General features: G+C 41.4%; 2 protein-coding genes across 4 annotated transcripts; one reads left to right on the forward strand and one right to left on the reverse strand.

The window, feature by feature from the left end:
- Nucleotides 1–1,738: 1,738 nt before the first annotated feature.
- On the reverse strand, nucleotides 1,739–9,369 carry LOC144472967 (protein GPR107). 2 transcript variants are annotated; one of them, XM_078186457.1, is made up of 10 exons: nucleotides 9,188–9,369; nucleotides 8,628–8,738; nucleotides 7,588–7,754; nucleotides 7,329–7,480; nucleotides 5,136–5,362; nucleotides 4,934–5,067; nucleotides 4,589–4,856; nucleotides 4,108–4,380; nucleotides 3,852–4,024; nucleotides 1,739–2,946 (listed from the first exon to the last, which is right to left on the reverse strand). In XM_078186457.1, exons 1-10 carry the CDS (start codon nucleotides 9,275–9,277, stop codon nucleotides 2,796–2,798), a joined length of 1,746 nt encoding a protein of 581 aa, XP_078042583.1. In that variant the 5' UTR covers nucleotides 9,278–9,369; the 3' UTR covers nucleotides 1,739–2,795. The 2 variants fall into 2 exon arrangements, with proteins under 2 accessions (XP_078042583.1, XP_078042582.1); XM_078186456.1 differs by having other exon boundaries at nucleotides 1,739–2,958.
- Nucleotides 9,370–11,380: 2,011 nt separating this feature from the next.
- Sxc (O-linked N-acetylglucosamine (GlcNAc) transferase sxc) lies at nucleotides 11,381–26,948 on the forward strand. Of its 2 annotated transcripts, XM_078187794.1 has the most exons (13): nucleotides 11,381–11,848; nucleotides 13,623–14,322; nucleotides 14,910–15,060; nucleotides 15,142–15,385; nucleotides 15,587–15,655; nucleotides 19,878–20,074; nucleotides 22,270–22,359; nucleotides 22,432–22,612; nucleotides 22,703–23,305; nucleotides 23,384–23,898; nucleotides 23,972–24,425; nucleotides 24,499–24,875; nucleotides 24,993–26,948. In XM_078187794.1, the coding sequence occupies exons 2-13, from the start codon at nucleotides 14,109–14,111 to the stop codon at nucleotides 25,180–25,182; spliced, it is 3,285 nt and encodes a 1,094-aa protein (XP_078043920.1). In that variant the 5' UTR covers nucleotides 11,381–11,848; nucleotides 13,623–14,108; the 3' UTR covers nucleotides 25,183–26,948. The 2 variants fall into 2 exon arrangements, with proteins under 2 accessions (XP_078043920.1, XP_078043921.1); XM_078187795.1 differs by lacking the exon at nucleotides 13,623–14,322 and having other exon boundaries at nucleotides 11,383–11,848.
- The last annotated feature ends 944 nt before the right edge of the window (nucleotides 26,949–27,892 follow it).

Genomic DNA, 27,892 nt, shown 5'->3' on the forward strand with positions numbered 1-27,892 from the left:
GGAATTTCTTGCTACTACGGTCAGTGGAAATAGCTTTCACGTTGACAGTAATATCCCTTTATGTGTCCGTTACGAGCCAGGCTAGACGTTACCTGGCCCGTGAGTGATCGAGGTTTGAGATTGTCAGCCATCTTCATGAACGTGTAAACCATAAAGAGTAAGTTGACAGACGCATCGGGTCGCAACGTATTTCCCGACCAAACAGAATATCCAGCAACGTTTCTTCGAAACTGTCGAGACAATTCACTTAGCGCGAACATTGTTTTCTCTGTTCGATTCGAAAAAATTCCAGCGACGACTTCCTGACTCCTCCCTCGATCGAGAAGTCGAAAAGTTAGTCGATGCTCTCGGCGGAGCCGGGACAGCAAACAGACCGGCGAAAAACACGTTTACACAATCTCATTGTGGAACGGTTTGCGCACAAGCTGACCGAAATCGAAGCACGACCGAAGTTACGCCCTTAATTCGAAAATCCTGTTCGAAGTTTCTTCCCTTGCGAGGGCAGGCACCCAAATGTAACGAACAACACTAGAACTTGTTTTTATCGTCGCGCAAACTGAAAGCAACAGGTCGAGTGTCGAGACCCTCTCTTACTTGTTCAAATCCTCGTTTACTTATTCCGAAGTTTACAATTTTTCGTTAGGTAAACTATGAAAATCGGCTTTCAAAGAGATGTCAGATTAGTAACCGGACTGTGAACTTTTATAATCTATCTTTTAATTATTGTAATTAATTTTACTATGTTATGATCTAAAGTTAAGGGTATTTCTTATTCGTTTCGGTTGTAAGAAAGCCATACCTCTACCTGTTTGCTACAAAATAATTTGACAGTTTATCGAATTCGGGGCGACAGGAAACTAAAGTTGCTTGTTTTTAACAACGGTGTGCGAGAAGCTGAGCCAGCCGAAAGCCTGGAACAATGCACGTATGCAGGTAGCATTGTTGTTTGGCGTGCGTTTAGCTGCGAAGAGCAGATACATGGACGTTAAAGCATTACGCTGTATCGATCACGCGCGGACGTAGATCTTTGCGAGTAGGCAGCATGCGAGACTGCAGTTGACGGTTACCCGTTAATTTCCATGAGGGATGCATTTACTGCGCTACAGGGTGCGGTCAAAGTTGCAACCCGAACACGTCAGGCTAAACGACTTGTAAGAATCGAAATAAATCGCTACGGTAATTACTCGAACAGCCAATATCGAATGTATAAAACGAAACTTCGAATATCCAGTCTTTCGGAAACAATAAACGTCGCGAAGACAGCTAGGCGAGTCTCGATTCTCGTAAATTCTTCTTAGGAAGAGAGAAAAAGCGGATGAATTTCCACGTTTCATCGGAAATCACGATCCAAGGGCCCTTGAAATGTTGCTCACGTACCCGTGACTGGTCCGCGGATGGATGCTGCTTTCCAAAAAGAAGAGAGTTCCAGCGAGCATTCAATAAGTTCCATGAACGTCCCGAGTCCGCATAGTATCATTGGAAAGGTTTAGCTCGTTACAGGTTTCTCCTTGATCGAGAAACAGAGCGATCGACGATGTATGAGCCACTCTGATCGACCCCACTTTCCCAAGATTTCTCAATTTTATTACCCGATTAATAGATCTATAGTCGTACCCATTCAAGATCTTTTCTGCATTTTATCTAGCACGTAGTCGATCAATAGATCCGAGTGACTCAAGCATATGACAATTGAGTCTAGAACAATGTTGAAAACGCGAGAGAAAGAGACGAGGCGGCATTCATAAAAATATCTGCTTTATTGTTTCAACTTGATTTTGTAGGGTGTCCCTTTTATTCCATACAATAAAATATGAATAGTAACAGACGTAACAATAATCATGATAACGCGTGTACAATACTAATAATAATGGTTGTAACCAGAGACTGTATTGTTACGTAATGGGGGGACATGTTGAATGGTTAGAAACTTATTTGCTACCTTCCTTACCTGTCTCTGCCTCGACACCAGAATTATTCCTACATAAAAGATCATCGAGTACTTTACAAAAGTGGATTCTCGCGGCACCCCGACTTTTGGTGGGCTGCACGCTTATCACAAAATCTCTAAAGCGCCGCGTTCAGCGCGGGCCCCTTTTTCCGGTTCGACAAAACTGACCGTGTCATGAGAGAACGCAGAGCAAAAACAAATGGAAATGTTGGATCGTTTCGCTAAATGCCTAAGAAAAATCAACTACATCAAGACGCGTATCAAAAACGTGGAACTTTCCCTCTCGTCGGAGTCGCGTCGACGCTCGATGCGGAACGCGAGAACCTTCGAACCTGTTTCCTCTAGATTACGTTTCTCCGACATCTAGTACATTCTCTACCAATAAATACAGATTACACTCAATTTTCAAAGTCCGTGATTAATTACGCTGTAAGACGAGAGCGACGTATCGTTAACGTGGTGCGTTGCAAGATAAATCGTGGTGCATCGTAACAGAAAACGAAGCAGCCGAGAAAATGATAAATGTACAACGACGAACGAACCGTCTTCGTTCGAAACGAAGCGTGGAAAGTTTGTTTACCGGTATCATTGCAAAAATATCTGCATGTGAATTTGATCGACCGAGAACGAACGGAAAGAAAGGTGGTCGATTCGATGCGAAATATGTCGGCTATTCTGCTTCTTTGAGAGACAATCTTCGTTCGATCGTTTCCAGACATTCTTCCGTTTGGGTGTTAAGGTTGCCAGCACTGTTTTCCTTTATCTTGAGACGAAAGAACGAGTCCTTCGCTTCCTCGTCCATGCTGAAATCGATACACTGCAATTCGAAGGGCTTCGGGTGCCCGACTCAGTCGTACTCGTGAGACGGCTCCGTTTTGTTGAACAGACTGTCCCTCTCTTCTTGGGTGGAAGGAACATCCGAGGTTGTAGGCCTCAGAACTTTCGGAACTTTGCTAACTTTGCTGAGACCCTCGGTGATACCGCTACCTCCAGATACACTAGAAAAGAGACTGGGATCGTCACGTTAGAACTTGATAAGAGACCCTAACATCCACTGAAATAATCATTACGGCGGATAATGGAAAGCCACAACCACATTAATGATTAGACTACATATCTTTGTGTATTTATGGTGGCAAAAGACGTATTAATCCATAAAAATTGATAGTACTTGTTTTCGAGAGAATCTAATAAATAATGCCACGTGGAAAATGATATACGCTCAATAAGAGTTAAATACAACTTAAATTTACCGCCACTGATGAACCTCATGCGGCAAATTCTCGAAGCTCCGTTTAGGAATTCGTACAGCACCAATTTATGTAGTGACTAAACGCTGATACTGCTAGCTACACTCGACTCGTAGTAGTAATTCTATCAACTAGCTTCAGCATTTTGCTATTACGTGTAATAGTGCTGCAGATAGATTTTATGCTTTACCAAAGTAGCGCCATCTTTGACGAAGTATTATACTCGTAGAATTATTATCTGTAGATAAATTTACCGAATACTTTCTTTATGTTGCCGCTAACGACACTATGAGATCACCAATGGCGATACATTTTAATTTACTTGGAAACTAATGAAAAAGAAAGTACTTTTTAGAATATCGCGAAATTGTTTCCACTTTTTTTTATAAAAAATACCTTATTCTAACAAAAGAAAGTTTTACCTTGTTTTTATTTTTATAATAATCAAAGAAAGAGAGGGATTTGAAGTCCTCTAATCAGAATAGCTAAGCTGCGGATCTTTATAAAAATCCTCGTTTTTTTTAAAATACGAAGATTGTATCGATACCCGGATAGTTTCTCCCATCAGTAACGTATTACTATAGAATCTCGCAAAAATATTCATAATTTAATGAAAATAGAAGAAAAAATAGAATTGCAAGACGAATACTCACACGACATCCATCTCATCATCTTCGTCAGCTTGGATTGTGTCGTCGGTTGTTAAAGTAAAATACGGATTCGCGGAAGCTGGTCGGAACTTGTATCCGGTAAGGACAAAGAAGACATACGTGGCCATTTCTCGGAACATCTCGTCGAGCCACTCGTATTGGAAAGGTACAGTGATCTGCATAAACGAAACACGAGCAGCGCTGAAAAGCCATTCTCAAAGTAAGGAGTAAGAAGACGACAGAAAGTGGACGATCGTACCTTCAGTAAGTACACTATGATTCGTGTGAAGTATATGTAACAAACTATCATGATATAAAAATGCCTAAAAAGCTTGAGCTTGCGTAAGTTCACTGCTGCCTTGCCATCTGTGTGCGCAGCCTCCTGCAAGTGCCTGATGCTCCAAACCACTGGAAATAGGATAGCACCGCAACACAGCAGATCCACAAGGATAAAAACGTCTCGCCAAGTCTTGTGCTCAATGTCTCCCTCTTCACTCTCTTCAATTATTATTTCGGCTACGTTCGCTAATACCTATCGGATTGGAGAATTCGTTGCAGAATTCGTTTCTATTTTGCTATTTTCTCGTCGAGAAGATCGAGTCGATACACGAGTCCTGTCGCTTACAATTTTGAAAATTCTATTCTCGATGCATATAGAAATCCATTACTTTCGAGACGAAGCTCTGTTTAAAACGTGAGCGACAGGATTGTACACCAACCGAGAATATTGTGATGCTAACTTGTAATGGTATCACGATCATGAAAAGTTTCTTATCCTTGTCTGCTAGAATGTGTTTGATGAACGTCCAACCAGTGCCGACGAGGACAATAGTAATGAAAAGTACGGCACCCTTCAGTAAATGCGTGATATAATAAAGAATCGCCCACGCAGCTACATGTTCTCCTTTAGTCTGGATGAAGTGATAATTGATCCCGTGGAAGAGCAACGACAGAGATTTTAAGTACACCAACACTGCCATCAAGTAGTGTATCTTGAATACGGGGTGCCTGGATGAAAACGAATTCTTAAACATCGTAGTCGAAGGTATTCGGCCAAGGGAAATGGACTGAAACGAGTCTCTTACTTGCTCTTTTTAAGTATGAACACCCAGAAGCAACCCGACAAGAAGAATAACAGCGCCATCATGAAATACAGCGCCGGTAACGGCATCTCACCGGCGCTAAGATAATTCTGCTCATTCATCTCCGATATTTGTACCTGTAAATTGCATCCATAGATACCGGTGTCATTCGACGGAAGTTCGCAGTCGCGAGCATTGATCTTACCGTGAAATCCAACGCGACTTGCATCTCATATTTGTAATTTGGGCAATTGTGAAAGTATAAATTATAGAGACCCTCCTCTTCCTCGTCCCCGACGTATACACTGAAACTGGTATTATAATACTTCTCCCCCTTGACATTCTGCACGGTAATCGGAAGTGTAATGCCCGTGCATCCGCTAGTTTCTGGCCGCGACTGGAACTGGTCCTGGTTTACGGATCTCTCGACACCTGCGAAAGCAATCTTATTTTATTAGAGTTCTCGTTGCTGTGGATAGAATTAGAATGACCGGCAACTTGTTAGTGTCAGCTATTGGTATATATCCGAGTAATGCCTTCTCGAGGTTAAGGGTTTTATTTTGTTGATTCAAGAACGTCAATCTAGGATAATCGATCTGATTGCGACGAGAGAGCAATCGTTGACATAAAATACACTACTGTAGAAGATAGTTACCTAACCGGACCCTCAAAAATACTTGAGTTTCGAGTTATTTATAAGATTGAGGACGAGTTACGTTAATTATAGCGTCTCTCATCTCAGCGGTGTTCGATCACCGATGTCGCTTCGAGACCCCACATTCCGTGAGATATCGACCACATTCGCATTTAGTTGGACGAGCCGGACGATGGCGGTACTCGGTGAACGCTCTCTCGTCATTCCGGTAAACATGCATTTAATTTTGGACGTCGAAAAACTCTGCCATCGATCGACGATGCGCCGCTTAATCTGCGATACTCGTCGAGCGATGGGTCTTATCGGAATAAACGAAAAAATATATCGTACTTCTGGAGATAGCACTCCGAAGGTAAATTGCAATGCAATCTGCGGCGCAACGAACTGACGCGACGCCTCTTTCTGTATCGACGCTGATCGATCAATTACGCGCATTAAGCGTTGCATGATCGACGCAAGAAGCCAGCCGCTTGCATAGAAACGAAAACGGCTCGCAGATCGCAACATCAATTTAATCCCGAATGACGAGCGTATCAAGGTTGCCCGATTAAACGTATATAAGCTCGAATCAATCAAGAACGATAAACAAGTGCGTTGCGTTTTTCTTTCGATCGCTTCATGGCAAATTTTCACCAAGAATGAGGCATTGCACCAGGTATACCTTAAGGTCGTGATCGATGCAACTTGTGCCAAGATTTCATTGTCCACCTGTTAGCCTATGTCACGACCGAGTCGACTAATATTAGCATCCATCTACGATTGAAATAACTCGCGGATGTGGCGACATTTATATTTAATATGTTGTCCGAATAATCCATGACGCGCATCATTTCTCGAATTCCGATAGCACTGACGGCAGAACTGTCAGAAGTTTACAAAGTAATTGAAAGCCAGTGATTAGATAATGCGTACGGATTTTAATCCGAACTTTATCAGAATAGAGCAATCCGATAACAATGCAAACGATTGAAACAAATTTTTAATTGTGCCGAAAAACTGTAGGACCGCCAACGTGAATCACAATTAATAAATAATCGATAGACGAAATTGCGGAAGTTGGAACGCGCTGCAAAGAAATGCTTTGCCCATTCCACGCGGTCTACCGTTAGCTTCCTGTCTTTGGATGGCTGCCAAATTGAAGAGCGTGCTACGCCCGCACCTCGTAAACCCTCGCCCCTCGACCGGTATCGTTCATCTCTTGAGATGACGCGGTTTCTACAATTAAGTAAATACAAATCTCTGGGAAATCTCTCCGAGTTTATTCTTGAGGATCAAGAGACCTCTAACAAACTTAGAAACTATTTCCATCAAAAACAGGAAACCTTGAGAAGAAATATCAATCCGAATCACAAGAACCACGAACCTTTAAATCAAGACCCGGCATCAACATTACACTAGAACCGGCCTGTCGGTAATAGCGCTCTGCACACCCATCGTCATTAATAGGTTTTTAATAGAATTCATTAAATTATATAATACTAGATGACTCGCCGGTTTATGAAAAGAACTGCTACTTCTATCGGAGTATGTGTTAAGAAACTTGCTATTGTTCATCTTTGATTTGTGGAGGTCTATCGGGTAAATGCGGGTTAAAGCGTTAAAGCTGGAACGCGAATGTTCTTTGAACTCGAGATCGTAGTCAGGTGCAATTTCACGAAAGGCTTTTGCTCGACTATTGATTCTACTTGGATGTTTGTTGTTGCGAGGGAACAGATGGAGGCGATTCAGACGATACTGACTCACCATGCGAGCTATACCGTTTCCTCCGTGCGAAGAGAACGGTATCGCTGAGCCCGGTTGACAGAGAATCTCGCTTTTTGCGCAGAGCTACCACCATGTTGCGATCCTGGTGAATCTCCACGGTGTGAACGTTCTGGTTACAGTTGACTATCAACCTGAAAACGGGTTCGCATCGTACAATCGGTTCATCTTCCCTAGCGAATAGAGGAAGAAAGCGGGAATCCCGGTCTCGGAGATTCTATCATGACTTATGAACGCTTACAGAGGTGTTTTCAAGTCCATCGTGAAATATATGACAGCGCTGCTGTCGTCCCTCTGCTCGAGATCAGTCTTCGCGTTTGCGGCGTCCTGTAGCACGCATCTTTCTTGGTGGCTATCTAAATACGGATTCATCGCGTCGCTTAGCGTACGATCCAAACTGAATCCGAACTGCACCGTTAAAAAATACATAGCACACATGTTACACAAGGAAAGGCAATTTTTTTGGTGATTCCTAACACGTTCCGTGCAGTGACAGTTCCGGGCGATTCAACCTGCTAGAAGCCGTCGGTTACCGGTGACCCTTACGGAACGGAACGTGTTAGTCAATTCTATCTAAATAAATCATAATGTCCAACATTTGTTATGTCCAACCATTATTTTTTTAGAAATTCAACTCTGAAAAAAAATAAAAGCTACGAATCGAAATGTTTTCGGTAACATCTAAGTTTTTGTAACTTTAGGTAACTTTGGGACAAGTTACAAATTGTTGAACAATATATCATTTGTTTAGAAATGTATGTCATATGATTAAAAAAAGATTGATTATATTTTAGAGGATCATTTCTGACCCGAAAGCAATACAAGAATTGTATTCGAATCTTCGCCGCTAAAACATAGTTCAAATCGCTTTTATTTTTCAAATAGATTTAATTAAAATTTTACTTAATTTCAAGCGTAGTTGATAAATTTCTTAATAGTTAAACATTTTTTTAAAATAAAAAGAAGCGAACGCTTGCTTTCAAAAATATAAAATAATCCGATCAAATTTTGCAGGAATTTGCGTAAGTCTATACGTATCAGATACGATTTCTATCTATTGCGCTTGCTTTTTGTTTCATTATTTTTAGCGCACTTAAACAAATGAACGAAAAGATGTTATGTTGTTGTTAGAAAGTATGAAGCGTGTCTTTCAAGACTGTTTTCGAGTTGTTTCCCAGCAGCAATTTAGCGGCGTGAATGAGAGAAAATGGAAACAGGTGTCCGTGAATGGACGGGAACGACGCGTACTATTGCGCGATCGTCCACGCTACGATAACTCACCACGGCATTCTCGTCGAGGGGCTCAGCCTTGAAATTGGTCAGATTTACATCGAGAATGCCGCTCTTGTAAAAGCCGAAGGTGCTAAGGGCTATGTAACGTCTTGTATCTTTCTGGAACATGAAAAAGGCATGGCAGGCATGAGAACGGGAATGTCGAGATACCGCAACCGTATCCTATGTCTAAGCGACCAGGAAAGAAAACTCGAGCCACGGTTTAACTATAACCTATACGTCATTTGTTCATCCGCCCATCGAACTTCTAGACGGAAACTTTTTTCGTGATTCATAATGATTCTAGTATCATTTCGGAAAACGTGGTTGACCTATACCGAACGTCAATACGGTGTTACGATAACGCTCCTTCGGAATATTAATTCGCTACATTTTTAAAGATCCGAACCATACAGAGAACAACGCAAACGGTTTAGACAATTCGATCGATGCTATTGTTTGCACAGCTTCGATTAACCGGTCAAATTTCACCGACGCAATCAAAGAAATCATAGCGAAATAACTAATAAATATAGGAAAGCGTTGTTTCCTCAGATTACTCAACTAACCCGTATCTCGAGTTTGTGTATCCTAGCGGCGGCCAGTACGAGCATCAACAAGAGCCAAAAGCATCGTATCGGTAGTTGTTTCGATTGCATTTTTGATAGATTTTATTGGAGAAATGTCACATCACGAAAACACAAAATAACCACACATCGAAAACGTTCAATGTTAGCTCGTCGATATACGAGCAGAAACTGAACTTTAACCACGACGCCGAGAACACCAGAACAGAAACCTCGATTCTCTATACTTGAGAGTTTGTATCTCTTGATACACTGTACGTTTATCGCGCATGCGTGTACAAGTTGTACACAGTACATTGCATGCATTACAGTAATGTCTCGCCACAGTAAGCAGTTGAGCTTTCTCATTATACGCATTTTTGTCCCCACCATTTTAGTACGCATCCAATCTGCACTGAATTCTTTCTCAGCAGTGAATCGTCAGCCAATCAGAGAAGAGTAGTTTCTACACTTGCTCCTATATTAGTGAATTCTTCTAGACCCATATGGAGGTACTATGATGAGACGTTATTGTATAACATTTAAAATATTTCAAAAAAGTTAATTTATTATTACAAATATAAAAAACAATTGATTATTGTTGCCTCCGCTATAAAATACAATGTAAAATATGATACAAATCATCTGCTCCTTAAAATTTATAAATAGCGCTATTAAACATAGTGTTAAAACACTAAAGCTGATACCAAGAGTAGGTTTTGGCTGACTATTTCATCGTACCACCAGTGAATTAAACGGCGCTGTACAGTATCGCCTCGCCATATTGCGATATGCCAGAGGCAAAGGACTTAGAAATTTGAGGTATGGTACAGAGACTGCCTTCCTCTGATTAGTTGACGCTCCACGATTAAACAGTGCTGCCCTCACAGTTTTGGACAAAGAGAAGAAGTGGCGAGTGAACAAGAGAGCACATCAGCACAACCGCAAGCGAAACCAATCACACCGACGACCAATATAGTTTGTATCCTTTACTATACTTGCGGTCTCACTCTTTTCGCGCAACCGTACGCCTGGTGCTTCGTCTGAAACACACGACGCGATATTTGACTTATACTTTTCGCCTCGTAGAATTATCGACCACATTTACCAGCGAATTTGCGAACGATGCTCAATGCTCATTGAGATATGTTTTGAATGTATGTGTTTGTAATACTAATTATTTAATTGTCCTGAATGTTAGTTTATGTATTTGGTACACATAAATCCACACACTTTATTTAAAAATCAAATGTGCAGATTTATGTTTTTGTTTTGTTTTCCTTTTTTATAATTATAAATGATGTTATTACGCTGCGTTTACTGATAATTCATTTATAGGAATTTAATTATATTCTTTAGTAGGAATATGCTGTTACATGTCATTTATATTACACTGAATATAATCTTAGATTTATATTGAGCGCGTTAAAAAACACAGCATTCATGTTTGTATTCGTGATGAGTGGTGGTATACCGCTGGCGAAAAGTACAAGTTAAATTATCACGCTGATTGTTTCAGATGGAGCACCAGGCAAACGAATGCGCGAAAAGAGTAAGACAGCGAGTACAAATAAGTGAGACGGCCTAGGTTTCTCGTTTGTGTGGATACTCATACATTAATACCATTTCTACCATTTAAATGTTTACGCTGTATACGTTTCTTACCTCTAAATAAATTCAGCACTCATAGTAAAAATGAAATATATAGGATATTCGCTTCTCGCTACATGTTTATTTTTCGTGAGCTGTCGGTAATGCCGAACGCGACACAAAACGGTAAGAGAGCTCTAGGGAAAAGCCTATAAGATTTTATTACTTGAATAGAAGTTCGAACGTTCTGCACTGCGTGGAGTGGCGCTGCACGGACATGTTTATAGGGTATATGATTCTTGCCGAATTTTATATTTCGTCTAATGACAGAAGCAATAAGAATTATTTGTATCGGTATAATAAATAATAACATTGGTAATATAAAAGTTTGTAAAATATCATGTTTTTAAAGAAGTGGATAGAGTCCTAAAATCTAGGTAAGACTCTCGAATTTATTTGCATTAGTCTGGGAACTTTTTGAATCTGTTACGTATTCCCGCGCATGAGGCTGCACGATTCTCCTACCCGGAATCCGTTCATCGATTGGTTTCTCACGTCGGACGTCAGACCGTGTTACGTATCCCCGTAGCTCACGTTATGCTCAAGTTTTCGTCTCGTTGACGGCTGTCATTCGCGGAAAGTTGATCGGACCGTGACCCCTCAGGTTTCTTTATCAGAATATCTCGTACAGCAAGAGATTCAGCGGTCGTGCAGTTACTGATATACATAATTCGCATACCACAATCGGTTCTGGCCAGTGTTCAATGTATAGTGCCTTGAAAATCCATGATGGCGGACATTAAAAGATCGCGCTAGTGCATGCCGCGAAACCTTCGAGTTTTCCGTTCAGATTTCTGTCTGAACACACGTTGGGCATCCATACGATTCATATTCGTATCTTAATTATCGGTAGATTTTTCTCTCGCGACATTTTCGTTTGAGCATTTTTTATGGTGGCCGTGATCATGCAAGCTCAGCAGCAGCCGCAGCAGCAACAGCAGCAAAACCATCAACAGATTGCTGGCACCAGCGTCATTCTCAAGATGAACGAGATACAACAGCTCTCAACAGTCGGTACGTAGTTTCTATGGATGATCTTCACGAAGTACTATGCCAATAGAACCTTCGATATTTCGTTGATAATGTTCAAGTTGATAGTCGCAGGCCTATGGAAATTTATTTTACTTCCTGCACGCATGATTGATAAGCGCAAAAATAAATATCGGTATGGTATTTCTATAGCTTTTATAGTTTATGTATTGTACTTGAAGTCTATAAAATTCATCGAACTTTGGTCACGTTTAAGATTTAAATTGTTTGGTTTTACGAAACCTTCGAAAGTAACTAAACATGGAATTCGAGACAGGTGTGTCGTGAATTTATAAATAAAAATCAGGTCACCGAATGGTAGTAATGGAACAGAATTCTGCATGTATATATTTCAAGTATGAAAATTGTCTCGTCATTTACCGTACCCTATTATTTATTACATAACTGAAATTATCGCTGAATGTGTTTCTGAAATCATAGTAGCATTGCAGATCTGACGAAATTCAAAGTCAGGAAATTATTAAAGTTTCTGCACAAAATGAGATATTCGAATTTCATCGCTAAAATTGTTGGTGCATAGTACTGAATTTTGTATATACATTTAGATATATATTTTAAATGCCATAAATAGAAACCTTCTTGTTTTATTGTTGCTTATAGTTTTCTTCCGTATTCCTACCTGCTTTCCCTGAAGTACCATTTTACGGTCGGCATCTATAGAATTTGTCTTTTGTTCGTGCATCTCAAGCGGAGCTTCTATTATTGAAACAACTACATTTGAAAGCCAGCAGTTAACAATAGGGACCGGATAGACCCACGCATTGATAGGCGAGGGTTAAGCTACCTTCTTTTGCCCATCGCTCCCCAATTCGCCGTCCCCTCTCCGTAAAAGTGACCGTGGAATATTCCACTCCGTATACCTATTCCATCTGCTTTCCACGCCAGAGAGTGGGGGACAGTCGTCCCTTCGTACACCTCAGTGGTTCCCAATTTATATCTTTCTTCAATTCCATGAATTGAAACACTTGGTTATATTCCAATTTTTCCTTTGGATACACACTTTTTCGTCTGGAGGTTATTTTGTGATGTCTTAAAAACTTATTAAGAACCAATAATTTAAGTTACAATATTAACATACCAATTCATGTACAATAACATGATTTGATCTTTTCTTCCGATATTATTATTTCAAAAAATTACTAAGCACCTTTTTCATAAACTGCATACGTTGAGAACATTGTGTTATTAAAGCGTTAAAAGAACAATTGTCGTCTATGGTGCGCAAACTAAAAACAAATCCGAGGACTACGTTAATCAATGATAAAATATTACACGATAATATTGCCCCGATATTTCAGTACATTTTAAAATTGTTTGAGAATCACTAATTTGGTTTCTCCATTGCGTTACCAGTTGCGTGCAATGAATTACATGTACCCCGAACTATGCTGAGTTTTCTCGCATTTGATCTTTTAATTTTATAAGAGGCGTTTTTACATTATTCTTGATATTATTATTGTATAATAGTCCATACCAAAAAGTGGTTGGAGACATGAATTATATAGCTTCTAAGAGAATTTAAACATATTCTTACTTGACCGCTTGGAAATTATTCATTTGCTATGAACACCGTACCGACTGCAAGATACCTTATTTACATTAACTGTAATTTGTAATCTATATTCACTTCCATAATATTGATTGTGTCCTACTAGAATTCCAAAAAATACATCATTTCATGATGCATACATACAATTCTTTTGGGAAATTTATCTATTGTATAAACGGTTTGCGTTAGTGCCCGCCAAATGTTAGGGGAACCAGTTCCCGTATCTACGCTCCTGAGCTGGGTGTCTTCTTCTGCTCCCTCTTCCGTCTTCACCGCAACGACGCAGGAGTCCGCCATAGTAGCAAAACGGACGAATCAGCGAGCCGCTAGCTCTGGCAGGGATAACCTGGTCGTAGCGTAACTTGTACAGCAGCGCACATCAGTGTATACAGAAGCTAGAAATACATAAGTATCGTGTTGAAAGAAGCGTGACAGTGAAGACAAGTGGACTGCACACATTAGAAAAGTGGAATTAAAGCTAACAACTTTCTAAAATCTTGCTGCTAAGCAACCGCATTAAAGAATCTACCGGAAAATTCGGAGTGTCGTTTCGGAGTCTCTTGAAATCGGTCGAAGTTGGCTGCAGCTGCGTTGCAATTGCGTGTGGTTGTATGCACGCATGCCGGAGCTACCGAGAAGGCTAGATCAACGAACCGAGAGGAACCCGCGAACAAAATGAGCCTTAGACTGGTGGAGAAGAAGGAGACCGTTTTGAGGAGCACGAACGGAATCATTGCCAACGTTGTGAACAATTCTGAAGACGTATCGAATGGAACCGGCGATTGGCAAAATGGACAAAATCTTCTGGTCGTTACACAGGACACTCAGGGCAAGGAGCTGATCGCGATCGCCGACAATCAGACCATAAACGTCGCCGTTGATTCCTACTGTTCGTATTCATTCAAGCATATGGTTTCATATACTAAGAAAATAAAGTATTCATACACCGGTTACTTTTACAATAGCCTACCGGCACAGTTTATGTACCGTAAACTCGAGAAAAGAAACGATGTATGAATACTTTTTCCTTGTATTGTACTTTCCCCGTCCCATTCCGCGTTTTCCATCGCTGCCGGTAAACTTAATCCTCGGACATGCGTATTGCGGCCACCAACGTTTTCGTAACGTGTATACTGTTTTTGTCGCTGGAATTGTATAGAATTTAGGGTAAGAGAAGTGGATAAAGAATTTTAGGACGAGAAAATTATTAAAACGAAGCTTGTCAAACATGCGAACGGGTCAAAGGAACCCAGCGTTGGTCGTCGGAGAGTTAAACGGAAATCGATTGTCAGAGACGCGCTTACATGATTTTTCTAGGTTTTTTTTTTAAGCCGAGATTTCGTTAATTGGGAACGCTGAAGCCGAGTGTAATTTAAAACACGCCGGTGTATGAATACTTTCTTTTTCCCTTTGTACATGTTATATCGAATATTTGAGGTTTTCATGATGTAAAAATGGTTCAAACTCTGTTTCCAGGGCTGTTGGAGCTCGCTCATAGGGAATATCAAGCAGGCGATTATGAAAACGCTGAAAGACACTGTATGCAGCTTTGGCGGCAGGAAACAAACAACACCGGTGTTCTTCTGTTGCTGTCTTCAATTCATTTCCAGTGCAGGAGGCTAGAAAAGTAAATATTCCTCTTCTCTAAAAATTGTTTCTTTTTTTCGTTTTTTTCGTTTTTACAATAAATTTCTTTGGAATTTTTCAGGTCAGCTCACTACAGTAGCTTGGCAATAAAGCAAAATCCTTTACTAGCGGAGGCATACAGCAATCTCGGAAACGTTTTTAAGGAACGTGGACAACTGCAGGAGGCATTGGAAAACTATCGACATGCGGTTCGGTTGAAACCGGACTTTATCGACGGTTACATTAACTTGGCAGCTGCATTGGTGGCTGCAGGAGACATGGAACAGGCTGTTCAAGCTTACGTGACCGCTCTACAATATAATCCAGTAAGGAACTCATAATGTCGCTAGCATAGAATTTTCACAATGATTGTAACTTAATAATACTTGATAATCGAGTCTAATTAACTGTGTTAACATTATGATTTAGAAGAAAATTGTTTCGTCTGAAATTTTATATGATTCATGAATTACTATCTTTATTACAATTGTTGCGACGTTGTAAAACATTGTCTATCTATGTTCCAGGATCTCTACTGCGTGAGAAGTGATCTTGGTAATCTTTTGAAAGCATTAGCAAGACTTGACGAAGCGAAGGTAAGTTTGTTTCTCGATTGGCAATAGATGTACATTAATTTGACGTGTGATGCGCATATTCGGATGCATCGGTGCCGGCGCAGTTGAATATTTGGGTTGTTCGCCGATAGGTTGACCTTCGCTTCTACAACACCAGGCACCGACGCATTTCCGTACTATGTGCACGAGCGCTAGTATGCAGCTCCGCGGAATGGCCAGGAATCGATCAGATTAAATCCGCATCATTCTTGCGGAGAGCCTTTCTCGTCGCGGTTAAAATCAGCGCGCGGCGTGCGATGCAGCGTTATCGAATCATAATCTACCTTAAAAAGCTTCGATAGCGCATTGTGCATCGCGCGCGGTCTTCCCACCCAACTGATCAACGACGTCGCGTTTGAGACCGTCTGATCTGTTTCCTCGATCGTGGATCAGCGAAATGAGACGGCATCAAACGCGGCGTATGAGGGTTCTGATTGAGAGTCGGGGCTGGAAACAGTTTGAAACCCTTCTTGGCACTGCGCAAAGCGTTTTGCAATAACACCCCCATGGAAAATGGACTCCATCTACATTTCGACGGTGTTATTGCAAATTCTGTCTACAAAACTGCCGGTCCTATTACAGCATGATGTGTGTCGGTATCTTTTTTTTTCTCTTTCTCTCTGTCTCGAATCAGATTCTAGATGCATAATGCTTTTTTTTCGTTCGCATTTTTGTTGAAAACAACGAGGCAAGCTAGAATAGGGCCCGCAGCGCGCGACCGTAGCTGTTAAGCTCATCTCTCATTTGATTCAGCTCATTCTGAATGTGTTCTGCCTCTCTAGGTATACCGATCCGTAACATATACGTGGACACAAATGCGACCTTTTCTTTCCAACAACTCTTTCCAACTTTTGAGAGTATACCGAGTCTCTGTATGTACGGTGATCTATATATATGATATACGGCGCGAGATCACTTGACGAATTACATGCTCCTCGCTTATTATCCGATTATATTAACGAAATGAAATGTAACTATTTTTCCTATTCGGGATCGAAACTCACGAGATATTCTGGTGTCCCAAGAGTTTCCCTGACATTATTTGATTGAAAGGATCTGGATGAAAAGACCTATCGGTGGATCAATAAGCGTCAAGTGGTCTGCTTCTCACAGTGCAGCGCGGCGCGGCGACTGCCTACGAGCTTCTTGCCTGAAGATACTGCGCTTTAACGTTCGCAATATCAACTCGTTCAGTTTATAACTGTTCTCTGAATCTTCTGTTTCGGTCGTCTGATCACAAGTGCAGTCTTCAGGGAAGCACGTCGGCGAATATGAAACGCAAAGTGACGAAAAAGGCCTTCCGCTGAATTTCCTGCCAATCTTGAGCGCTGTCTAGTCCGCTCGTTCGTTTGTTCGCTCAGCACGTTCCGCCACCACAAATTCACAATCAAAATGCAGAAATGGGCAGGTCTATCATTTAAATAAAACGTGATTCTTCAAACTTGTTAGTCATGCAATTGTTTCTAAGCAAAGAATTCAGGTACAGCTACAGTCGGGGATAGAAAGATAGTAACAATTATATCAATTTTGAAATAGTCACATTTACACATTTCCAATAGAGAAATACAGCGTTCATATTTTATTACGGAAATCACATTGTCAGTGATTTATTCTATATTTTTGTCCCGGACTATGTGTAGCAGCTTGTTTAAAAATAGAAATTTTGATCACGTTCGGTACGTGTTATTTAAATAAATTCAGTGCCCATCTCCGTGTACAGAGAGGTCCAGGATTATAAAAAAAAATCGAATCGGTAATGGAAAATACGATCTCCAAAACTATTGGCAGACTGATTGACAGTACTGATCCAACGTGAGTAAAAAGAAAATTTGCTTCACCGATTTAGAACGTCGATGATTTTTTTATACTATTGTATTCGATAAATGGTGGCTGGCGATCTCAGCGAAGCGTGCCCTACACAACTCGGGCACGCACGACTTAGGTACCTCTGTGAAAGTCAAAAAATATATACAAGAAAAAAAAAGACAAAGTTGAGGCGAAGAGTATCAGTGAAGAGACATTAACGCAGCTGTCTTATTGTTGTGGATGGGATGATCAACTCTAGGAGGGGAAGTCGGAGCAATGTGATTGGTCTCGGTTACCATGGGTTCCTTCGTCAAACGGTGAATCTGAATGTGGTTATTCAGTAACACACTGTCTCTCGGTCTAAGTTTATTATGAGAGCTTGCGAGCCGTACCTACCGTCAACCTACCGAAGGGTACTCTGCAGGTAAAGTAATTCCCGAAGGCCGGTCTCTCAACTTTTCCGTCAGACACATTGATGTTGTTCCGATGTTTCCGTGAAAAGAAACTCGATAGTTGGAACGTTTTCTTTGCTTTTCCAGTCTCGGTGGCTCCACTGTCGAATTCGGTAAGGGTGACGAACTTCTTACTTTTTGGTTCTTCGTAAGCAACATGCAACATGTTAAATAACTCATTTTTTCACGTTTAACTCCTTGCCTTGAAATATCCAGTTCGACTCGTTTGCTAATGGTAGTTATCAATTAATTAGATTGGATGTAGATGTATAACAGAGTAAAGAAATGCTTATCAGCATTGTTGTAAAGTAAATGATAAGGCAAGATATTGACAGTCAGTAAAAATACAGGGTCACATGTTAACACTATAATCTGCAAAATTTAAAATATACTTAATCATATGTAGAGTGATCTTTTCCTCACCGTCTGTAATAAATAAGATATAGAAGATGATAGTTTGATGTACGGGGTTTAGTTGTAATGTCACCATTGGCTCGTCACCCCTATAACGCGAAATCGATAGAGAGGATCCAGAAGTCATCTCGGCTTGGAACTCTGAAACGGTGTCTAAAGCTCATCCAACTTTCCGTTTATTTCCGTCCAGTTTCTCCTGGTTGCTCCTTGACGCAAATCAACTGAACCTTCCTACCGTGTCCTTTAAGAGACCGGCCGACTGTAAATGCCCTTTTACTTATTGTTTAGGTACGGATTACTCTGTTTTACATGATGCAGCCCGCCTCTCGGCACGCGCGATGCACATCCCTGCTTGACCCTTAGGAGCGTCGTCACGTAAAATGGAAATTCGAAAAACGTATTTTATCATTTTTTTCCAATTGTACTAGAAATGAGAACATTTCGATGATCTGTATTTTTTCTGCGTACTCCGCACATATATGTATATTTGTGTTAGCTAACGGGGGCACGGGTGATGACAATGAGATGATGATGTACACGTACACTCACACACGCATGTTTGTTCAAGCTCCCATCGGCAAGAACGGAGAATCCTCGACGGGGTGAATTGGCCGAGTGACAGTGATGATGATGATGAAATGACGATGTGGCGAACGGCGTGTTCCGTGCCGTCGAATCCACCGGACGCATTCCGGAGAGTCGATGGACACGGAACAAGACGCACGAATCGCTCACGTTTCCACGATGACGTTTCTAGCGCGCACCTTGTTACCCTTCTATCCTTATTTTACACCAGATCCTTTCCCCCATTACACGACTCGCAGAATGGGCTTCGTTTTCTCTGTCTACGTTCCGGTCCAGCTCCCTCTTCGCCCATCTTGAACATGTACAAAGTGAAAATGTTCGGACACCTCCGAAACTGTACACGCAGTTGGCTTCGTTTCGAGCCTTCTCTAATTATTCTCCTTTGTGAATGCAATATACTTCGCTTCTTACTCTCAAAGCGAAGATACTGTAGCTAAGTGTAACTAGTTCGTTTTTATTAAATTTTCACAGTTGATAATTCTTTGAGAAATAGCAAGCATGTAGCAACGAAAATGTTATGCGAACAAAAATGACTAATCTTTATGAGTATCAATTTCCGCGTGTCTCAAAGAACTATCTGCAGTGCAAATTTCATAAAAATCGCATGTCACACTTAATTGTCCGATCGACGAAGGTGTTTAATTAGAGTATGTCAGGATGACGCGTCAAAATTACTGCGTTAATCATGCTTACTCAGTTAGTCTCGGTATCGATAGCATTCTCTTTGCACCTGTCCGCGCAAAGAAGGGGCGACGGGGGATGAGAGGTAGCAAAGAACGGAGACAGACAAGGCGATGGTGAGAATAGATGTGTTTTGTTCTTTGAGGTTTTCGAGGATGGTGAATTGTGTAAAAGCTGCGGCGCGGCGAGGAGAGGTCGGGCAGTACGCGCGGCGCGTCCCTAACAGTACGCGAGTCGGAATTCTCTAATACGTGGTTTGTCTCTAGGCATGCTATCTAAAGGCGATCGAAACGCGTCCGGACTTCGCGGTCGCCTGGAGTAACCTTGGCTGCGTGTTCAACGCTCAGGGAGAGATCTGGCTGGCGATCCATCACTTCGAGAAGGCAGTCGCGCTCGATCCGAACTTCTTGGACGCGTACATCAACCTTGGCAATGTTTTGAAAGAGGCTAGAATCTTTGACAGGTAAGGACCGGCTTTATCCGATATCCTATTTAAGACATATGCTCGGATCCGTCGTTTGGCTTGGTTCCCGGCGTTTTCTGAACATTTATATGGCAATTATCGAGCCATTATTTGTTCTTTATAGCCTGCCAATCGTGTATAAATTGTAGATAGACCCGGAAAGGAAACTCCTATCGTTTGAATATTGTAAAACGACAGAGATGAGCATTTGGTACTTTTGCAAATTGCACAGTAAAATAGTTTAGAGCTGCGTGAAAAAGTGGACCATTCAATGGACTTGTAGTAGATAGAATAGTTAGCTTGGCAGGAGAGGCGTGACTCTACCAAGCGGAGGACCCTGGTTCGATTCTCTCGGTTCAAGTGTACTTTTAATTGAATTTTTCTTTCTTACACAGTTGCACAGTTTGATCGACCGTCGTCATTGATCCATATTGACGTTGGTTTTAAAGTCTGTGCTAGAGAAACTGGCTTTATAGTTATTCCTTCAGTGGTCCCATTCAGACCCTAATGGTAGAAAAAAGTCATACAAATACTATTTTTTGTGAAATAAATATCTTTCCAACTAGTGATAATTTCACTGAAATGCGAATAAAAATGCGTACGAAATTTTGTTACGTAGTATTTTGCTTTTAAAATTTCTTTAATGGTACAAGTACATAAATACAATTTAGCCAAAAAATATCCGGTTAAGAGGAGAATTTCAATCAGTAGCCGCGGTGCATTTTTTAGAAAGTGTCTTATTTATGGTAGGAAGAAATTACGAGAGGTTGCAGGATTTTATGCGTACCATCCCTGAATGCGTATGCTAAAGAATCGCGATCTGGCGCGCATGAGCCAGCATGTAAACAGGGAATCGATATTCATGCAACGTCCTTTCAAGTTCATCGTCCCTTGTCTCTCTTCAGAGCGATGCCCGCGGAGAACCGTCTTTTGCACGACCTGTACATATTTGCTAATATTACCGAACCAAAAATACGAGTTTGTCGCTGGTAACTTGTCATTAAAAATTTGCAAATTATCTTAAAAAGCTTTTAGCTTCTTTTGCAATAATGGCTTAGCTTCTGCCATACATAGCTAAGACGTTACAAAGACCATGTATTATTGAAAAAATTTCCACATTCTCGAATATTCTCAATGTTTTACGTTGAAAGAAAAACGATCTCGACTCCCACCCTTATAATGTCCGTCCTTGAGACCACGCACTTGCTATAGCTACGTCTTGGCAACGGTGAAAATTGCCTGCCTACAATCTAGATTCCTTGTTCGCGCGTAGTCACGCTACGAAGTTGTTTCTCAGTCGTTACGCACAACACAGCGGGAGAAACTCGGCGTGCTATCGATTCCAACACTCGCTCCGCCCCCACGAGGGAGAAGAACCCTTTACTACTCGTGGGAGGAGAGGGTGTACGGTCCTTAACGGGGGTGGTGGATGTTACCAAAAACGTAGTCTCCTGGCTTCGAGTTTTCTCGAGGCGACGATTGCGTCCGAGCCGAACCGAACCGAATGGGGGTGGTCATCCTATTCTGTTCGTTCCTGTTCCTTTTTTTGTGATAAAACCGTCCACTTTATCGGGATCGAAAAGCATCGAAATGGGGAAGGAATGGACTGCCAGTGCGTTGTCGTGTACACGGTGATCTCGCCCTCGGCCACGATCGCACCCCCTTTACGCGCGCGATTAGAGCGAGCCCTCTCGCGATCCTCGAGCCCCGGATGCATCTCTTGGCTTAGATATACCGTGAAAAGGTTAATTCCGATACTGGCTTGTTGTCTCGTTACTCTCGCCGGCCGGTGTGCAGGTGTCAGTCTCTATAGTTACACACCTTAGCACGTGCTCCATTCGTGTCGGGTGTGGTGTTCGCGGCGGGCATCTCAACTAGCAAAGTGACGAAATATTTCCTTCAATTAAACATTCATATTTTTGATAGTTGAACCTGCTTACCAGGTGATCTCGGAAAGTTAATTTTCTCTATCATAGTTACGACTCATTTTTACATCGTAGTGAAGTAACCAATTGAGAAAAATTTTTCATCCTTGGTCAGTCGGTTTTCGAAAAATTGCATTACTACTTTATTATGACAAAAGAATTAATAGTGTCTGAACGAAAAAATATAGTACAGAATCGTAGACGCTATCCATGTTTTACTAAGACGTAATAATATTATTAAACACCATATTTTGTTGCGTTTGTTAACAGAGCTGTAGCTGCTTATTTGCGTGCACTGAATCTCAGCCCCAATAATGCGGTCGTGCACGGAAACTTGGCCTGCGTTTATTATGAGCAAGGGTAAGGCTTTCTTCCACTTTTCCGTTGATTAATCTTCTATACCGGTGTTAATCAATGCTTTTCACTTAACAGACTCATCGACTTGGCGATTGACACGTACCGTCGCGCCATTGAATTGCAACCTAACTTCCCAGATGCGTATTGCAACCTGGCGAACGCGCTCAAAGAGAAAGGGCAAGTGGCGGAGGCGGAGGATTGCTACAACACCGCCCTTCGCTTGTGCCCTTCGCACGCCGATTCCCTTAATAATCTGGTAATTAAAAGATTTAATTCCGAAAGATTCCCATGAGACTGACTATGTCACCGTAAAAGTACTCTTATAAAATTGATGTTTTCGTCGCAGGCCAACATAAAACGTGAACAAGGATACATCGAAGAAGCTACTCGACTTTATCTGAAGGCGCTCGAAGTGTTCCCCGAGTTTGCGGCAGCTCACAGCAACCTTGCTTCCGTGTTACAACAGCAAGGAAAGTTAAATGAAGCGCTGATGCATTACAAGGAGGCTATTCGTATTCAGCCGACTTTCGCAGACGCTTACTCGAATATGGGTAATACCCTGAAGGAGATGCAAGATATTCAGGGAGCTCTTCAATGTTACACAAGGGCTATTCAAATCAATCCTGCTTTCGCCGACGCTCATTCCAATTTAGCCTCGATTCACAAAGACTCCGGGAACATTCCTGAGGCGATCCAATCCTATAGAACCGCACTGAAGCTAAAGCCTGATTTCCCGGACGCGTACTGCAACCTGGCGCATTGTCTGCAGATAGTTTGCGACTGGACCGATTACGAGGCTAGAATGAAGAAGCTAGTGTCCATCGTAGCGGAACAATTAGACAAAAACAGGTTGCCTAGCGTGCACCCCCATCATTCCATGCTCTATCCTCTTTCACATGACTTCAGGAAAGCCATTGCAGCTAGGCACGCTAATCTCTGCATCGAAAAGGTTTCTATCCATCTAAATTACGATGTTTGTGAAATGTTTCCTGCAGAAAGCATCAAAAATTTCTTATGATCATTTCAGATTCACGTTCTACACAAACAACCGTACAAGTATCCTCGCGAAGTTGGAACTCGCCTAAGGATCGGTTACGTGTCTTCAGATTTTGGAAATCACCCTACTAGTCACTTAATGCAGTCGATTCCAGGACTTCATGACCGACAGAGCGTTGAAATATTCTGTTATGCACTGAGTTCCGATGATGGGACAACTTTCAGAGCGAAGATTGCCAGGGAAGCCGAACACTTTATTGATCTCTCGCAGATTCCGTGCAACGGGAAGGCTGCAGACCGCATCAACGCTGATGGAATACATATTCTAGTTAACATGAATGGTTATACGAAAGGTGCTAGGAACGAAATATTTGCCCTGCGGCCGGCACCGATTCAGGTGATGTGGCTAGGATACCCAGGAACTTCTGGTGCTAGTTTCATGGACTATTTAATCACAGATGAAGTCACCTCACCGTTAGAACTCGCCACACAATATAGTGAGAAACTTGCATACATGCCACACACATACTTTATTGGAGATCACAAGTAGGTTTCTAGAAATTACAGGTAATTAAAGAGATTAGTGAATACTTTATTAACTGTTCATATTCTTTATCAGGCAAATGTTCCCGCATCTCAAGGAACGGCTAATCTTAACAGATAAATTGAACATGAAAGGAAAAGTAGCAGATAATGTAGCGGTGATAAATGCCACCGACTTGTCTCCGATGATCGAGAATACACTGGTGAAGGAAATTCGCGAAGTAATTGTACCTGATGCCAAAAACAAACCTGTTGAAATCTCGTTGAAAGTTGCGGAGTTACCAACTACCACACCTATTGAGACGATGATCGCCTCTGGTCAGTGCCAGATGTCCGTCAATGGCGTAGTAGTCCAAAATGGCATGACCACGACGCAGGTAAACAACAAAACGGCAACAGGAGAAGAAGTGCCTCAGAACATTGTGATCACGACGAGACAACAGTACGGTCTACCGGAGGACGCAGTTGTTTACTGCAACTTCAATCAGCTGTATAAAATTGACCCTCTTACGCTTCACATGTGGGCACATGTAAGTCTCATTATTTTTATCTTCCATACAGAAGAAAATTCTATACATTAAAATATTGTATATTATCTTGCAGATTCTTAAACACGTGCCCAATTCAGTGCTATGGCTGCTACGTTTCCCAGCAGTAGGCGAGCCAAATTTACAAGCCACAGCTCAACAATTAGGCTTATCACCCGGCAGGATTCTGTTCAGCAACGTCGCGGCGAAGGAAGAGCATGTTAGACGAGGACAGTTAGCCGATGTCTGCTTAGATACACCACTATGCAACGGTCACACTACTAGTATGGACGTTTTGTGGACCGGAACACCAGTGGTCACACTGCCAGGGGAGACGCTAGCGTCACGCGTTGCTGCAAGTCAGTTGAATACCTTAGGATGTCCCGAATTAGTAGCACGAACAAGACAAGAGTACCAAGACATCGCGGTTCGTCTGGGCACAGACAGGGAATAGTAAGTAAACAATTTCAGTTTGGCCATATAACTGTTTTTATCGGTGCTTTATCTGCAGTTAAATTTTGCCTTAGATATTTTATAACTTGAAGATTTTAATCCATATAAATTTTTCAGTTTGAAAGCGATAAGGGCTAAAGTATGGAAGGCTAGGTCGGAGAGTCCTCTGTTCAGCTGCAAACTGTATGCGTCTGGCATGGAAATGTTATACAGGAAGATGTGGGAACGTTACGCACGAGGTGAAAAGCCTGACCACGTGGCAGCTCTAGATAAGAATGAAAGAGAGAAACTAACGAATTCGTCTTAAGGCGACACATTATCTTTCAATTTACACACGACACACATACACACAGCTTTAATTCCGTGAACATCTGTTTTCTGGGGACTTAGCATTTAAAGACAGATGGTTATCGACACCCTATTTGACCTAAGATACGGTTCTCATAAGAAATTTTGAACTGTGCTGGCGATTACTGTTTTGTACGATAAAATCATCGAGCTTAGGATTTATTACACATAGAAAATACAAATACGTCGGCGCGCGATACTTCGATTCAGCAGCTGAATACAAGTGATTGATTCTTGATGCCGTATGAGTCACGAGAAAAACAATTACGCTTGCTTCCTATGTTGTGTATCATTTTCACCCTGTTATTTATATATTATCAATTTTTCGTATGACGTCTCGACTTTGCAAAGGATCATAATCTCTCGCGGTCTCTTTCGACGATTAGCTTAGGGTGAGCGAGTAATGGAAGAGACTGCTGTATAATTATATTATGCAAAACGGTGCACAAGCATACGAGTATAGTGACGAGGTTCGTATCACTAATTTTATAACATGTTGCCGATACCGCGGTTCACGATTCGAAATGCTGTGTGAATTTCGATGACTCTTGACGCGTGTCTCGTAGATGACCTGGGGGAACTATGAGGGTGATTTTTCTGGTTGTTATTCGTCGCTCGCCGCGAATACGATTTAGCTCGTAAAGAGAGATATACGTTGAGAGGGAGAAAGAGAGATATGTTAGAGCAAAATATATAGGTTCTAAACGTCAAGATGTTAATTAGCAACTGCTGGCAGCAAAGAACGCAGGTTGTATTATATACGATCAATTAATGATACACGTGTAAATATTAAAGAAAGGTAATCGTTAATTAATACTTTAGTTTGATAGTGAAACTGCGTAAGTTAAGACCGAAATAAAAAAAAGTTGCGTGAGATAGCGAGGTGTTGACTGTAGCGAAAACTTCTAATGTACGTCTATAGAATAAAAGCAAACAGTTAAGACTCCAATCTGGAAAGAATATGAACAATCTTTTGTTGATAAGGATACTTTGGTGAATAGGTACGTAAAGTTTCTTTATTTCTGTTTATTTGATCGATTCGTAAGACACGTTCGGCCTTTTATTAATTAACGCGATGTGTTGCCTACTTCAAATAGAAACGTGCCACTTGAATTTAATTATCCGTTCTTGCGGTCGAATTTTATTCTCCACGCGACAACTGAAAAATGGAATAGAATTTTTTTATTTGGAAGGTCCATTTCATAGTATAGAAGACATTTTAGACGAGTAGGAAGACTGCGTGATATCCTATTAAATTTTTCTGTATGTGTGACCTCATCCGCCCACTGTGTATTATCAGCATTGCACGTTCTCGATAACGAGTAACTGTCCCATTACGCACAATTTGCGTCGCAGATACAGATTTAAGAGTAGCTTTAAACAAAATCCTCGTTCTGCAATTCTGCCGGTAGGATAACGTTCAAACCAAACGTGAAAATTCCGAACACTAGAAGCTGGCTTTCGAAGTCGATATTCTAAACCTAAATTAATAGCGTGGAAGATAATTTTAACGATTCCGAATTGGTTGAACGAATTTTAACCGGACGCCGTGGTAAAATTCTTTGCAATTTATGCTCAATGATATTTTATAAATGTATAGACGACGATTCGAACGACGAGAATATTTTTGGTAACGAGAAAAAGGAATCTATGAATTGCATCGTTTCGAAAAGAGATTGTTATCTTCAGTTTTATCGTGATCGAGAATAAACAGTTTGTACCTTACTCTGTCCATCTCCATTAACACCACGTTCTTCCGTTAAAAGTCTACGCCTATGTACCCAATACGTTCCGTCATTTATCGCTGATCTTTTTTCGAGTAATACCCTGATCTTTTGCGTTATTCAATCCGTTGACAATTTCGCATATCAATGAATTTTACAATATTCTGATACCTACTAAGTAGACTGCAAATCTTATGCAGATTACGTTTATAAGAAACAAGACGGTGAAAATATTAAGAGAATTTGTATATACCGCTATATTACTTCTGTTTATTGCAATTGCACGCAAATTTTAGTATTTTTAATATTTATTGTTTTAAACAACCCTGGTAATACCTTAAATACGTTAAAACTGTAGGATATTTCTTTGACTCTCGAGTTATCGTAACCACATTGAAATTTTCCTGGCGCCAAGTTTTGCATATTAGGAGTCGCTGTGAAACTTCAGCGACTCGAATTGGCCAGGTTGTACGATGCTCCATGGAAATTGGATCGTTTTTGTGTACGTAGATTATAATGGGAACTGGGTCATCCATGAAAGCAATGCGGGCTAGGAAAAAGGACGAAAAGGCAAATGCATCGGAGAGTGGTCGCAGGAGAAAGAAGGTGATGTCATTCCATTGGGGCTCTAATTGGAAGTTCTGCGCAAGGCTAGAGCGATGGTTTTCGCGGCGATAGAGCACGACATGGCATCGTGGCCCTTAGCCGCAGTATCGATTGCTTGTGCCACCACCATGCGAGGGTGAAACTGGGTCGAAACCATCCTCCACGAGTTCCCTCTTTCCATCCTGCTCGCTCTGCGAAACAGCACCAGGGCTCCATCTTCAGTCGCCGCTTGTCACTACCGGTGCCCATTATTTAAATGCCAGCTCGTAATCCAAGAGCCGTTTCTCGATCATTACTCGCTCGCTCGAGCTGGCATTTCCTTTCGAAATACGCTATCCT

This window comes from Augochlora pura, chromosome 7, assembly GCF_028453695.1.
Source record: "Augochlora pura isolate Apur16 chromosome 7, APUR_v2.2.1, whole genome shotgun sequence".
NCBI lineage: Eukaryota > Metazoa > Arthropoda > Insecta > Hymenoptera > Halictidae > Augochlora > Augochlora pura.

What these genes read in the sequence shown, in the direction of transcription:
- LOC144472967 (XM_078186456.1), bottom strand. Translation starts at nt 9,277, where the DNA reads ATGCAATCGAAACAACTACCGATACGATGCTTTTGGCTCTTGTTGATG. An exon ending in TACACAAACTCGAGATACGG is followed by an intron (nt 8,739 to 9,187) that starts GTTAGTTGAGTA and finishes TTCATGTTCCAG; the next exon opens with AAAGATACAAGACGTTACAT. An exon ending in GATGATGAGATGGATGTCGT is followed by an intron (nt 2,959 to 3,851) that starts GTGAGTATTCGT and finishes TGACGATCCCAG; the next exon opens with TCTCTTTTCTAGTGTATCTG.
- Sxc (XM_078187794.1), top strand. Translation starts at nt 14,109, where the DNA reads ATGAGCCTTAGACTGGTGGAGAAGAAGGAGACCGTTTTGAGGAGCACG. An exon ending in CCGATTCCCTTAATAATCTG is followed by an intron (nt 22,613 to 22,702) that starts GTAATTAAAAGA and finishes TTTTCGTCGCAG; the next exon opens with GCCAACATAAAACGTGAACA. An exon ending in CGCTTCACATGTGGGCACAT is followed by an intron (nt 24,426 to 24,498) that starts GTAAGTCTCATT and finishes ATTATCTTGCAG; the next exon opens with ATTCTTAAACACGTGCCCAA.